The sequence below is a fragment of the Hyla sarda genome, chromosome 9, assembly GCF_029499605.1.
Source record: "Hyla sarda isolate aHylSar1 chromosome 9, aHylSar1.hap1, whole genome shotgun sequence".
Classification (NCBI taxonomy): domain Eukaryota; kingdom Metazoa; phylum Chordata; class Amphibia; order Anura; family Hylidae; genus Hyla; species Hyla sarda.
In genome coordinates, this window is record NC_079197.1 from 15705242 (window position 1) to 15721373 (window position 16132).

The 16132-nt window shown below is 45.3% G+C and overlaps 1 protein-coding gene and 1 pseudogene across 1 annotated transcript in view; one reads left to right on the forward strand and one right to left on the reverse strand.

Moving 5' to 3' along the window:
* Positions 1–16132, forward strand: part of FGD1 (FYVE, RhoGEF and PH domain containing 1) — a 187949-nt gene that overhangs the window by 137000 nt on the left and 34817 nt on the right. The window contains exons 6-8 of the mRNA XM_056537762.1: positions 11140–11331; positions 15068–15245; positions 15432–15882. Coding sequence (XP_056393737.1) covers positions 11140–11331; positions 15068–15245; positions 15432–15882 — 821 coding nt within the window. The remainder of the gene's footprint in view (positions 1–11139; positions 11332–15067; positions 15246–15431; positions 15883–16132) is intronic.
* Positions 12976–13066, reverse strand: LOC130292110 (U2 spliceosomal RNA; annotated as a pseudogene).

Sequence of the window (16132 nt, forward strand, 5' to 3'; positions counted from 1 at the left end):
TAATTTCCTCTGTAGCATACAGCTGCTAAAAAGTACTGGAATACTGCACGGAAATACCGCAGCAGCAGAGTCCTGTTGAATTCAATGGGATAAAGCTGCGCTGTGCACACCTTTGATTTTCTTTGCCAGATATTTCCAGCGTGGAAATTCTGATTCCGGTGTTCGCAGAAAGAATGAACCATTCTTTCTGCAGACTCTGCACAAAATACATAGCCGTCTGTGAGACGGCGCATTCCCATGCGGCCCTGGCACTGGCATGTTATGCCGGCGCCCGCAGTCTGTGGAATGTCCGCACAGAGATTTTCTGGGTGGACTTTCCCATGTGTGAACATGGGGGTGGGTGGGGGGGATTTATCAATATAGACCAAACTACAGAGCGTAAGGCCGGTCTATTGTGCGCTTAAATTATCAAAAGTCGCACGGCTCTCATTAAATTCTGCGCACGAACTTCAGGATCTACGGTTTAGGCTGGGTTCACACCACGTTTTTGCCATACTGTTTTCAATCAGTTTTTCTAAAGAAAACTGTATGGCAAAAAAGACGTATGGAACTGTATGAAAACATATGGGAAAAAACAAAACCGTATGCGTTTTTAAACTGTACACTGTTTTTAAAAGTGCATACGGTTCCATCCGTTTTTACTTTAAAAAAAAAAAACATACGTTTTTGAAAATGTTATTTAAAATAATAAAATTTTTTACATTTTTACTTTAGGATGCAAATGCACATCTTCAAAGTAAAAACCATATATGGTTTCCCGTATGGAACCGTATACATGTGCATTTCCCATTGACGTCTAGCGCGGTTTTGAGTATGGGAAAAAAAACGTATTGCAATCAATCTGTACACAACCGGATGCATACGGTTTTCAATTATTTGTCTATGTATATGGTTTTCAATACGGTTCCATACGTTTTCTATAATGAAAACGTATGCGGGAACCGTACTTGAAAAAGGGGTGTGATCCCTCCCTTAGGGTACGTTCCCACCTGGCGTATTTGCTGCGTATTTACTGCGTATTTGCTGCTGCGTATTTTATTTTCCCATTGAAGTCAATGGGTAGGAAAATATGCTACAGCAATTACGTAGCAAAATACGCCAGGTGGGAACGCACCCTGAGACTGTATTTAAACCTGCTTCAGCATGGTCTGACATTTCAGCGTACTTTTGGCAGATGCGGCTTTCCGCCGAAAAGTCGCTATTGTTAAATTCGCCACCAATGCATTTTTCCATCTAAAATAGACTAGAATGCATCATGTTCTAAAAATCCTCTAAAGCAAAAATCGCTGAAAATTCGCACATATTAAGACTGCGACAATTTTAGACGAGAAAAGAACTGTCTAAATCCTTTGATAAATCTCCCCCATTGTCTACCAGTTGTAACTTTCTGAAAATTGTCCTAAACTAGACACAACTGAAGAGGCAGCCAATCAGATCACTTCTTCTAACACGTGCTGGAAAATGAAAGCTGCAATGTGATTGGTTGCTATGGGCAGCAGCACTCTCTGTAGCAACTAGTTCTTATATATGAGGCCTAGTGTTTTTGCCCATCCCTCCCTATATGTGGCACAGTGTTTCCCAAAAAGGGTGATTCCAGCTGTTGAAAAACTACAACTCTCAGCATGCCCGGACAGCCGAAGGCTGTCCGGGCATGCTGGGAGTTGTAGTTTTGCAACAGCTGGAGGCACCTTGGTTAGGAAACTCTAATGTGGCACATCCATGACAGACACATCACACACCTCCCCTGTGGACACAGCTGATAATACTCACCACTAGAGATGAGCGAACTTACAGTAAATTAGATTAGTCACGAACTTCTCGGCTCGGCAGTTGATGACTTTTCCTGCGTAAATTATTTCAGCCTTCAGGTGCTCCGGTGGGCTGGAAAAGGTGGATACAGTCCTAGGAAAGAGTCTCCTAGGACTGTATCCACCTTTTCCAGCCCAAGGGAGCACCGGAAAGCGGAACTAATTTATGCAGGAAAAGTCATCAACTGCCGAGCCGAGAAGTTCGTGACAAATTTACTGTAAGTTCGCTCATCTCTACTCACCACGTGTCATCTCCATGGCGCTTGCCAATGAGAAGCTGCTGGGATTGAGTCCCGGCTTCCATCACACATACTTTTTTGCGTAGTGTTCTTTTTTTTCTCCCCAATGAGGCTACGAACAGAAAAAAAATACCACAAAAAAAAAACTGCCCCTCATTGTTCTGCCCCCTGAAATATTTATGGAGGTTTTTTTTGTTTTGTTTGTTTTTTGAGGAATATTTAAAAAAAAATAGCATGTATTAGTCTTGGGGTTTTTTGTTTGGGGTTTTATCCCCTGCGTTTTTCTCATTACAAGTCACATGATTGTCAGGTGACTGTTTCGTCACTTGACCCAAGGATTTTTATTGAAGAGTTGATGGAAAAAAATACGCTAACCTACATGCACAAATGGCGTTTTTCTGGCATTTTTTGCAGTCTATGGGAGAAAAAAAGGCCGCAATTTCTTGATAAGAAAACAGTAGTCAAGAGTATTCAGACCACAATCGATAGCTAGAACGAGCTGTGACGAGAGTGAGACAAACTTACAACGTAATGCCTAGTGTGAATATTCGAGTAGTAAAATTTTTTCACGAATATCGGCGCTTCGCGATCTCGCGAATATTTGGAATATGGCAAATTATATTCGTTTCTACGAATATTCATATTTTTTTTTTTTTACAGTACACATCACAATGATGTGTACTGTGTAAATAAAAAAGTGATCATCCCTCCCTGCTTCCAGCTTGTGGTCCAAAGAAGGCAAATATGCGAATGCGAATTTAATGCGTAAATTATGCGAGTATCGGCACTTCCAGAGGACACTGATCCCTCCCTTCTTTTAGCTTGTGGACCAATGAGAAGGATGCAAATACAGTTGAGGTTAGCAACATCCCTAGCAACCAATAGGAAAGTAGTTAGTTGAAAGATATGATCGCGCATGCTCATTTTGTGAATTTTAGTACGGATTTCGCATGGAAAAAATATGAATGAGTATGCGAAATTCGGGAATATAGGATGGATATTCGTCCAAATATTCGCGAAATATAGCGAATTCGAATACGGCGTTTGCTGCTCATCACTAGTAATGTCTATGGGATTGTCACGGTCAACTGCACTTTTCTCTCTGCTTGTTTTAACAATTGGTCATGGTCTGAACACTCGACCGATTGAAAACTTTTGACATGTCCTCTGTGAAATGTACTGTTTACCATTCCCCAAATCAATAGGCATGTCCCTAAATTGGCTGACAATGGAATTTTTCTTGGCGGACATTCCGCAGTGTGAACATACCCCAAAAGAGTGTATTCAGATAGAAGAGTATATGAGTCAAAGGGCAAGTTCACACTACGTTACTGCTCCCGTAAGGCCTCGTTCACATTGCCGTTGGACTTCGCTTTACGGAGTTCTGTCAGCAATACGGCCATAAGGACGGGAGGTTAGCGGAGAAGAAAATAGTGCAAGCGCTATTTTTTCCTCTGCTAAAATCCTGTAAAATTACCGGATCACCGACTGACCCCATGGAAGTGAATGGGGTCCGTCGGATCTTGATAGTAGCCGTTTGCATCTGACCCGTTTTAGGATCCAATTGGCTCAAAATATAAATAAAATAAAAAGAGCCAATTGGGCCCTTAACGGGTTGGATGCAATGTGAATGAGGCCTAAGTCGTATCTGTCAGCATCTTGTCAAAAAACAGAATGCCTAAGTATACTGTAAATGGGAACAGCGGACCCCATTGTTTTCTATGGCTATTCAGGACCTACATACTACTTCAAAAGTGCAGCGGCCCATGTTTTTGAGTCCATTGAAAATAGTGCAAAGGTCCTGTACGGAGTCACGAGATGACTCCGCTCGGTCATAGAAATCAATGGGGTCTGCTGCTCCTGTTAACAGTATTAGGCCATGTTCACAAAGCGGAAAATGTGCAGAATGTCCGCCTGGAAAACACGGGCAGACATTTTCATGAGCTGGTGGGCGCTAGGACTGCTCAGAAATTCGGCGTCTCATAGACGGCAATGCATTTCCGAGCGGAATCCGAAGAAAAAAATAGACAAATCTATTCTTTCTGCGGACGCCAGAATCGGGATTTCATCTGTCATGGAAATCCCACCGTGTGCACAGTGCAGCAGAATCCCATTGAAATCAAAATCTGCTGCAGCGTAATGTCTGTGCGGGATTGTGGTGGCCCAGTACGGGATGGTGTGTCCCCGAACTTCTCCTGCCCTGTCAGGCAGAGTCTCTCCATGTCCTCAGGGCCCCTTTTATGTGTTATCCCCTATGTACATAAGTTGTATAATAAAATGTACTGTTTCTTTAATAGTTGTTACCATGTGATTGTTACCCAGGAGGCATTAGTGACCAGGTGACGCCCCAAGTGACCTATGGGCTCCTTGGACAGCCCTTCTATAAAACCAAGGCTGAGGTCCAGTGCAGTCATCTCAGAGTGTGTCCAGAGCATTGGAGGCCTCAAGTCTGCAGACATGTCAATTGTCAAGTCAAGTGTTCTACAAGTCACCGTTTCCTGCACTAAAGTGTCTCTACACACTGCAAGTCTCAGCAAGCCTGCAAGGACCCCCTGTGTCACTGGTCACCTCCTTGGCATATTGGCTGTACTGCAAAGACTGTATCACCTGTCTACCCTCAGTAAAGCTACTGCTGTCCGTAACCTGGCGTCGGTGTCTTCATTGCCCCCGGGCCTAGCTCAGGACCAGTATTACCTTCGGGTGGTTAAAGCTAAACCAATACAAAGGGACTATCTCCCCCGCAGCAATGCATTCTCTTGACAGCGGGGAGATTGTGGAGTACACGCCTGTGCAGAGCATGAGAGGAGAGTGGGCAGCTGAGGTGACCTGTCCAAAGAACCCAACGCAGATTCCATTTGCCTATTTCCCTTCGGACGACTGGGACGCAGATCCCTTTGGGTTGCTGCCACCAAAAGTAAAAGGTACTGCGCGAGAGGAGGTCTTCATGCCTGAGGCGCCTGCTATGGCTCCAAGATACCTACCAGAGTCATCTGAGGATGTGCCCAGGCCTACTTCTCGTGGTCAAGGAGATTTGGCCTAATCAGCGGGCACCAACCGAAGTGCCTCGGCCTACTCTAGCTGTTGCGGAGGTTTGGCCGGTCCAACAGGCACCAACTGAAGTAAAGTCTTCTATATACCGTATTTTTCGTCCTATAGGACGCACCGGCGTATAAGACGCACCCTATTTTTAGGTGCAAAATCTAAAAAATTAAAGATTTTGAACCCAATAGTGGTCTTCAACCTGCGGACCTCCAGATGTTGCAAAACTACAACTCCCAGCATGCCCGGACAGCCGTTGGCTGTCCGGGCATGCTGGGAGTTGTAGTTTTGCAACATCTGGAGGTCCGCAGATTGAAGACCACTGCATAGGAGGTAATACTCACGTGTCCCCGCCACTCCGGACCCGTCACCGCTGCCCTGGATGTCGCTCCATCGTTGTCGCCGTGTCCCCGTCGCTCCAGAACGTCTCTGCTGCCGGCCGGGTATCCTCGCTCTCCGTCGCCGCCATCACGTCGTTACGCACGCCGACGCACGTACGCGACGACGTGATGACGAGGAAGGAGAGCGCCGGCCATACAGGGGATCCCTGAACGGAGAAGACACCGAGGAGGCAGGTAAGGTCCCTCCCGGTGTCCTGTAAGCACTAACCCGGCTATTCAGTAGGGCTGTTCGGGACCGCCGCGGTGAAATCACAGCCGGGTTAGTGTCACTTTCGCTTCAGACGCAGCGGTCAGCTTTGATCGCCGCCTCTGAAGGGTTAATACAGGGCATCACCGCGATCGGTGATGTCCTGTATTAGCCGCGGGTCCCAGCCGTTGATGGCTGCAGGGACCGCCGCCATAGGGGTGTATTCACCGTATAAGACGCACCGACTTTTTCCCCCCAGTTTTGGCGAAGAAAAAGTGCGTCTTATACGGCGAAAAATACGGTAGTCACCGTGGCCTGCACTAAAGTGTCTCTACATACTACAAGTCTCAGCAAGCCTGCGAGGTCCCCCTGTGTCACTGGTCACCTCCTTGGGATATTGGCTGTACTGCATAGACTGTATCACCGGTCTACCCTCAGTAAAGCTACCTACCGTTGTCCGTAACTTGGCGTCGGTGCCTAGCCCAGGACCAGCGGTATTACCTTTGGGTGGTTAAGGCTAAACCATGCCCTGGCGTCACGACAAGAAGGGGGTTAATAACACCTGCCCCCAGGGTTACAACATCTGCCTTGCATTGCACCCCGCTATCCCACAGAATATTTCGGTGGAATTCTGCACGGACATTCCGCCGTGTGAACATACACTCAGGATTCCACTAATGGGAGCACTGACTTAGTGTGAACCTTCCCTTAGGCAGGTACACAGCACAGAGGTGGCTCCGCTCCCTTGTGTCACCACACTGAGATACAGCTGGGTGTTTGTTCTCTGTCGTCTCCTTACTACTCGGTTCACACAGTATATTCCGTACAACCCCCTCCTCCCGCGCTGTCACTCACAACCTCTCCGCACCATACAATACCTCCTGTCCTATTACCACTCCCTCCTCTAGTGCCTGCCAGGAACAGCTGCTGAGTAAAGAGCTTCATAGAGACTCCAGGTGTATGGCAAGGAGACAGGTACGGGCGGCGGTGCGGTCGGTGGGGGATTTAGTCTGAAAAATAGTTTATGTCATCTTTCTGCAACATTGGTGGCGCTGAATAGACCAAAGGGCCTGGCGCCAAACCTGTATTTACCCTACAATGGGCCCTGAACTGGTAACGTATAATCTGGAGTAACTCCCGGGCCCTGCGTGTTTACTGATATATATTATAATATAAATTCTGGGGCCAATACAGTATATGGATGTTTGGTGGATTGGGACATCTTGTAAGTTTAGGGTATGTTCACACATGCGTATTTTGCTGCAGATTTTTTCAAATTTTCCTACCCAATGACTTCAATGTATAAAAAAAAGTATAAGTTGCCTGATCTATATCTGTTATTGGAGTTCAATCTTTTTGGGCTCAGGGAGTGGGAAACTGAGAGTCTATGTGAGTGTTTCCCAACCAGAGTGCCTCCAGCTGTTGCAAAACTACAACCCCCAGCATGCCCGGACAGCCTTCGGCTGTCCGGGCATGCTGGGTGTTGTAGTTTGGCAACAACTAAGGGCACACTTGTTGCAAAACACTGGCCTATGCTATTTTCATGACCGCCGTTGGCTGTACGGGCATGCTGGGAGTTGTAGTTTCGCGACAGCTAGAGGAACACTGGATGGGAAACGGTGGTGTATGCTATTTCCATGATCGCCTTCGGCTGTCTGGGCATGCTGGGAGTTGTAGTTTTGCAACAGCTGGAGGCACCATGGTTGGAAAACACTGGTCTATGCCATTTCTGTGTCCGCCATTAGCTGTCCGGGCGTGCTGGGAGCTGTAGTTTTGCAACAGCTGGAGTCACCCTGATTGGGAAATACTGGCCTATGTTATTTCAATGCCTGCCTTCGGTTGCCCGGGCATGCTGGGAATTGTAGTTTAGCAACAGCTAGAGGCACACTGGTTGGGAAACAGTGGTCTATGCTATTTCCATGATCACCTTTGGTTGTCTGGACATGCTGGGAGTTGTAGTTTTGCAACAGCTGGAGGCACTCTGATTGGGAAACATTCTGTTTTAGGACCTGCTTCAGATTTTTTATTTAAAAAAGAAATAAATAAAAAATAAATAAATATATATATATATATATAATACTTTGTATGAACCCAGCCATACAATGCCATTGATGCCAGCCTGTACTCGGCCTGAAGATGCTGGTGGCCATAAAATAGCCATAGACTGGAAAGATGCCGCAAAGAGTGGAAATCAGGAACAATAATAGGATGGAAATTTTTTATTTTTTTTTTTCTGTAGGAATGGGGAAATGGGAAGCACGTGTATACAGGAAAACTTGATTCAGAACCCATATACCAAGATGACCTGGTAATGCCATAAGCATTTCTTGTATAAACCAGTTATTGTTTGCCATATATTTAGTTTCTATGGGATTAACCCTTGAGTCACCGATGACTCCGGTTTTAATTACGACTAGTCTGTCGTATCTCCGAATTCTGTGCAAGTGGATCGAGGGATTTTGTTCCCTGTTATCAGCCCCTTCCGACCTCTTGGAATTACTGCCAGGAAATCTTTGAAATCCCTGCCCCCATGATAACTACTTTTATCTCACATCTTCAGATTTGAGATCTTTGGAGGAATTCACGTAATGATATGAAAGTGGCGCAGTTTTTTTTTTTTTATTTAAATTTTTTTACTTTTGGAGTTAGTGTTCCTTTAAAGATATATTCCCCTTTATTGTAGGGTCGACCATCGGTTTGGTGTAGCTGGATTGTATGTCGACAGCGTTACGGGTCACTGACTGAACCTAGGGGTTAATTTTTGCCCTATATGACTTGCACATACATGTTATAGGTGGAGCTCCTGGTACATAAAGAAAGAAATGCAGTAGCAAACATACCGGAGATACCAGGAAATAATTCTAAAAATATCAGCTTGGATTAACTCTGGTTGAATGGCAAAAAATGTGCGTTGTTTGTGGGGGGAAAAAATGGGACTGGCGGACTACCAAAGTTATGTGACCCTTGGAACCGATTGTAAATCTCATTAAGCCTGTCTGAGCACTGACACCAGCAATAAGAACCCCGGCCTGTAATTAAAGGGGAAGGTCACCATTATTAAAGGGGAACAACTGGTGCCACGAAAGTTATATATATTTGTAAATTTATTTTATTTAAAAATCTTACTCCTTCCAGTACTTATTAGCTGCTGTATGCTCCAGAGGAAATTGTGTAGTTCTTTCCAGTCCGACTACAGTGCTCTCACTGTCCAGAGCAGGAGCAAATCCCCATAGCAAACCTCTCCTGCTTTGGACAGTTCCTGACAGGGACAGAGGTGTCAGCAGAGAGCACTGTGGTCAGACTGGAAAGAACTACACAACTTCCTCTGGAGCATACAGCAGTTAATAAATCCTGGACGGATTAAGATTTTTAAATAGAAGTAATTTACAAATCTGTATAACTTTCTCACATCAGATGCTTTTAAAACATTTGTTTTCTGCCCCTTTGTTTTCTACCCCTTTTAACAATTTTAGGGCCCAGCTCAGGACCTAGCACGGCTATTGGGGTGCCAGTTGGTTTCTTTACATATCTGTGTCCCCCCCAGGCAAACTCTGTACAGTGCCCATATGCAGCAGATTGGGATGTTTTAGGCCAAGACAGAACACAACAGAATATCCGAGCGGAATCTCTGGCGGAAAAATCCCACTCGAAAATTCCGTTGCGGCAGAAATTTTCCGGGCTGACATTCCGCCGTGTGACTGGGGCCTTAGGGTACGCCCTCACACGTGCGTATTTTGTGGGAGATTTTCTGCAGCTGATTTTGCTACCTATCGAATTTAACGGGTTGGAAAATCAGCAGCAGACAATGTGCAGCAAAATACGCAGGTGTGAGCGTACCCTTATGTTCCATGGACTGACCGTAGTCTGCCGGTGGCTACGTTTATTACATTCCTTACTGTAAATTGTATAATTATTATAATATTAAACTCAATGGGGGAGATTTATCAAAACCCGTCCAGAGGAAAAGTTGCTGTGTTGCCCATAGCAACCAATCAGATCGCTGCTTTCATTTTTCAGAGGCCTTTTCAAAAATGAAAGAAGCGATCTGATTGGTTGCTATGGGCAACTCAGCAACTGTTATCAAAACCTGTCTAGAGGAGAAGATGCTGAGTTGCCCATAGCAACCAATCAGATTGCTTCTTTCATTTTTGAAAAGGCCTCTGAAAAATGAAAGAAGCGATCTGATTGGTTGCTATGGGCAACTCGGCAACTTTTCCTCTGGACAGGTTTTTGATAAATCTCCCCCCTATGGGCCCACGGCCGTATACGGTGCCATATTGTTTTTTCCCGGTAAACTTACATACACTGCTGACGTACTGCCCGAACGCAGCTTTATTGGTTGCCGCCCAGCTTTCCCATAGACACACATAATAGTCAATGAGTAGACATTTCAACAGCTTAATAATAACCACAACTCAATGACCTATATTAGTTTTATTGCATTAGGTCAAAACTATACTAAGTGGCGCATACGTGTTAAAGGGGTACTCCTGTGGAAAACAATTTTTGTAAATCAACTGGTGCCAGAACGTTAAACAGATTTGTAAATGACTTCTATTAAAAAAATCTTTACCCTTCCTGTACTTTTTAGCAGCTGTATGCTACAGAGGCAATTATTTTCTTTTTGAATTTCTTTTTTTGTCTTGTCCACAGTGCTCTCTGCTGACACCTTTGTCCGTGTCAGGAACTGTCCAGAGCAGCATAGGTTTGCAATGGGGATTTTCTCCTGCTCTGGACAGTTCCTGATACGGACAGAGGTGTCAGCAGAGAGCACTGTGGACAAGACAAAAAAAGAAATTCAAAAAGAAAAGAATTTCCTCCGTAGCATACAGCTGCTAAAAAGTACTGGAAGGGTAAAGATTTTTTTTAATAGAAGTCATTTACAAATCTGTTTAAAACTTTCTGGCACCAGTTGATTAAAAAAAAAAATTTCCACCGGAGTACCCCTTTTAATTGTCGCTGCGGTTTGGCAATAAAGATGGGTATCGGTGGTGTAAGTGGGTGACAATGGGGAGCTTTCCTAATAGCATTCTATTAATGGTTTAGGATGGTGTCTCCCAAGCAGGGTGCTTCCAGCTGTTGCAAAACTACAACTCCCAGCATGCCCGGACAGCCCTTGGCTGTCCGGGCATGCTGGGAGTTGTAGTTTTGCAACAGCTGGAGGCACCCTGGTTTGAAGACGCCATTAATAGAATGCAGTCTCACAATCTTTATTGTGTAATTGAATAATCTTCTCTCCTGTCTATTAGTCATACCGGGCATGCTGGGAGTTGTAGTTTTGCAACAGCTGGAGGCACCCTGGTCAGAAAACGCCATCCTAAACCATTAATAGGATGCAGTCTCACAATCTTTATCGTGTTATTGAATGATCTTCTCTCTCCTGTCTTAGTCACCCTTCCCTCTCATGGTTTAGGTTTTTCACCACATCCTTTTTTAAATTTTTTATTTATTTTTTGTCTTTTCAGGGCCCCAGCCCAAGAATCCAGTGCTGGTTAAGAGCCTCTCCCTGGAGCCAGCTCATATCTTGGTGCACCCAGAAAAACCCCAGCATCTGCGATCTGACCCTGGAAACCCGTCTGACTGCAATGGGATCCCCCCAGATCAACCCAGTCCCAAACCAGCAGCTCCTAGGCGCCCCCCACACACCAAACCTGAAGGTGAGCCCCCTATAAATCTATACAGAGGATGTGATTGAGACATGAAAACTGATAAACCTAAAAGTGTCATTCGTACAGAAGTCTTTAGCATCTGCATTGTGATGTTCTGCAGCAGCTGCCAGCCTGTACTGCAGAATACAGTGGTCCCTCAAGTTACTATATTAATTGGTTCCAGGACGACCATTGTATGTTGAAACCATCGTATGTTGAAACCAGAACTCTATGGAAACCTGATAATTGGTTCTGAAGCCACCAAAATGTCATCCAAAAATAGGAAAAAGTGAGGATTAAAGATAAATAAGTAGATAACTAATATAGATAAAGCAAATCCTTCCATATAAAAGTAATAAAGATCTGCTGGGAGCCGTAATCACTGTCTAGGTCAGTGTTTCCCAAAGAGGGTGCCTCCAGCTGTTGCAAAACTACAACTACCAGCATGCCCGGACAGCCTTCGGCTGTCCGGGCATGCTGGGAGTTGTAGTTTTGCAACAGCTGGAGGCACCCTCTTTGGGAAACACTGGTCTATGTAGAGGACAGAAGCTTCTTCAGGGTCCTGTACAGAACACGCAATGTCCTAAAAATAGTAAAATGGAGCCGCCCTCACCTGGTGTCCAAAGGAGCAGCTAACCCTGGCACAGGGAAAGAGTACAGAACATGTAATACCTCCCTGTACTGTAGGGGGCGCTACCAGACACCAGTCAGTGCATACACTTCAGTAATACAGGTAAAGAGTAGTACAGAACATGTAATACCTCCCTGTACTGTAGGGGGCGCTACCAGACACCAGTCAGTGCATACACTTCAGTAATACTGGTAAAGAGTACAGAACATGTAATACCTCCCTGTACTGTAGGGGGTGCTACCAGACACCAGTCACTGCATACACTTCAGTAATACAGGTAAAGAGTAGTACAGAACATGTAATACCTCCCTGTACTGTAGGGGGCGCTACCAGACACCAGTCAGTGCATACACTTTAGGAATATGTGGTTTTACCAGTGAAATATCCATTCTGATTAGTCGGTTCTTGCAGCCATTGACACGTTTCGCAGATTCCATAGCATTGTATGTTGAGTCTGGTTTCAAGTTACAATGGTCCAGAAAAGACTATTGTATGTTGAAACTATTGTATGTTGAGGCCATTGTAAGTTGAGGGATCACTGCACACACTACAGAAAAAGGGAGACGTTGTGTCATTGTGGAAGGAGGGGTTGTTGAATGAAAAGATGAACGGCGCCTACACTGCACCACTTATCTCTCTGTATAATCATCAGAATGTCATTATCCTAATATATAAATCCAGTTTTTAATAGTAATAAAATATATAGTTGTGGTAGAGGGTGTGATGAGGGCAGATGGAATTACCCTAGGGGCAGATGGCATTAACCCCCTTGTGTTCGTGACGCCAGGGCGTGGTTTATCCTCTACACCATCCGAAGGTATACCGCTGGCTCCTGGGCTAGGCACGGGGGCAAATAATGACTCTGACGCCAAGTTACGGAACAACGGCAGCTTTAGTGTCAGACAGCTGTAACAGAAGCCGGAGGAAGCAGGTCACATCGGAGCAGCCGTCGAGCTGATTCCTCAGAACCAGCCCCGGAACGCCCCGGTACACCTGCTCCCTACCATACAGCACCCATCCCCACCAGCTCCACACCGGCGTCGCCTGCCACCAGCATGAAACTGATAAGAACAGATACTACACTTCATCTTAGCCAAAAGGCCGAGAAGAGAGAGAGAGAGAGATAGGTATGAGAATATGTATCCCTGATATGTTCCTCCACCGGACACTGCAAAAAAAAATAAAAAAAAACAAGCAGTGTGAAAAGATCCCAACACTGTTTAAGGCGATTTAGGATTAGGGTAAGCCTGGCCTTAGCTCATAGAAGCCGTATATACTTTTTTCCTTTCCCAAGCCTGTATTTCTGGTAAGGGTGCAAAAATCTAGGACACCCTCTCCCTTCTGTTATGATGCACATTTGTATTCTTATGCCTGCCAGCACTAATAGAAGAGCCGCCAATACACCTTTGTTTAGTGGGTGGGTATATGGATTTTTATTTTGCACATGGTGTATAGCCAGCAGTGAGATACATAGTCATGTGTGTGTGTGTGTGTGTGTGTGTGTATATGTAATATATATATATATATATATATATATATACAGTGGTCCCTCAAGTTACAATATTAATTGGTTCTGGGACGACCATTGTATGTTGAAACCATTGTATGTTGAGATCAGAACTCTAAGGAAACCTGGTAATTGGTTCTGAAGCCCCAACATGTCATCCAAAAATGGGAAAAAGTGAGAATTAAAGAAAAATAAATAGATAACTAATATTGATAAAGAAAGTCCTTACATATAAAAGTAAGAAAAATCTGCTGGGAGCTGTAATCACTGTCTATGTTAGTGTTTCCAAGCAGGGAGCCTCCAGCTGTTGCAAAACTACAACTGCCAGCATGCCCGGACAGCCAAAGGCTGTCTGGGCATGCTGGGACTTGTAGTTTTGCAACAGCTAGGGGCACCCTGCTTGGGGAACACTGGTCTATGTAGAGGACAGGAGCTTCTTCAGGGTCCTGTACAGTACACAGTGTCCTAAAAAAGTAACATGGAGCCGCCCTCACCTGGTGTCCAAAGGAGCAGGTAACTCTGGTACAGGTAAAGAGTACAGAACATGTAATACCTCCCTGTACTGTAGGGGGCACTACCAGACACCAGTCAGTGCATACACTTCAGTAATACAGGTAAAGAGTACAGAACATGTAATACCTCCCTGTACTGTAGGGGGCGCTACCAGACACCAGTCAGTGCATACACTTCAGTAATACAGGTAAAGAGTACAGAACATGTAATACCTCCCTGTACTGTAGGGGGCGCTACCAGACACCAGTCAGTGCATACACTTCAGTAATACAGGTAAAGAGTAGTACAGAACATGTAATACCTCCCTGTACTGTAGGTGGCGCTACCAGACACCAGTCCGTGCATACACTTCAGTAATACAGGTAAAGAGTACAGAACATGTAATACCTCCCTGTACTGTAGGGGGCGCTACCAGACACCAGTCAGTGCATACACTTCAGTAATACAGGTGTTTTATCAGTAAAATGCCCATTCTGATTGGTCAGATCTTCCGGCCATTGACAAGTTTCACAGATCTGGACTGTCTGTACATTGTATGTTGAGTCTGGTTTCAACTTACATTGGTCCAGAAAAGACCATTGTACGTTTAAACTATTGTATGTTGAGGCCATTGTAAGTTGAGGGGTCACTGTGTGTGTGTGTGTGTGTGTGTGTATGTATATATATATATATATATATATATATATATATATATATATATATATATACACACGCAACACAAGTTCTATGACTATGTATCTCACTGCTGGCTATACACCATTTGCAAAATAAAAATCCATGTACCCGCCATATAATTTTTTTTATATATATATCATTGACTTGCATTTCACAGTTTAGGGAAGGCAGGTCACCTCCAGCTGCTGTAAAACAACTCCCAGCATGCCCGGACAGCCGCTGGCTGTCCGGGCATGCTGGGAGTTGTAGTTTTGCAGCAGCTGCAGGAACACTGGTTGGGAAACACTGTTCTAGGGACTCTTGCATACATGAATGCATATAATGTGTGTGTGTATATATATATATAATATATATACACACAATGTATCCTTATTGCGAATGCTCTGTTATTTACATGTATCTCTCTACTTCCTGTGCAGTTCCTCCAAAGCCCCCCCACCTCCAGAGCGTGAGAAGACCCCGGCCTCCTGGCCATATCCCCCCACCCCCTTCACGTCCACTGCCTGCAGACCCCCGCCTCGCAAGGGTGTCCCTGCGCCCAGAGAACAAGGATGGGACACCCTCCGCAGTCACCTCCCTGATCGAGAAATTCGAAAGGTGAGTGAATACGATATTGGTCACATAAGTCGTTGCACACAGATGGTGCGGAAGAAATTGACCTTGTGTAGGGGTCCTCCCGAGACATAGCGCAGAGCAGATGTGATAGACAGGCCTAGCTATTCAAATGCAGATTTATTCACCAAACGGATCAATAACACCGTGTGTCCAATTTATTTTTTCCAGGGAGCCGATCATCCTGCCTGCTGAACGCACCAGTCCGGCCTACGACACTGACCCCGAAATCAACACTACCCCTTCTCTGCACCCTGACTACAGCATGGGAGACCTAGAAAACAAACTCCTCGATTTACTGGAGCCAGAGACGTCCCAGGCGAGCCTGGAGAGAAGGCGAAGACTTGTGGTAGGAGGCGGCGATGCGGAGGAAAGGGGGGAGCAGGACTCTTTGGGGAAACTGGCCAACAGGGACAGTGGCATCGACAGCATCAGCTCTCCATCCACAAGTGAGGAGATGTGCTTCCTCGGTGAGGTGGAGGAGGGCGGAAGAGAAGAGATGGAGCCCCCCCACATCACCGTACAACACAGCTCGCCTCGGGACTCAGAGGGCGACAGCGACATGGAGGACGGTAGCGGTGGAGAAGAAGAATTGACTCCGAGAAGACTGGATCCATGTGAGGTAAGATGAGGTCAATATGTTCGGTGCCATACGAACAGCTGCTCAGCATGTGTCATGGCAGATTGGGGCTGGAATGCTCAACGCTTATCACACCAAGTTGGTTTATCGTTATTTTTTATAACAGAAAAAACGGACACGGTCGCACCTCTACTTCTTGCACAAAGATCCGGTGCTTCTTAGATACCTATCTATGTCTCTAACAGGTCGTAAGTGTATATTATGATCATAACGTGCGAGCTCTCTGGCCACG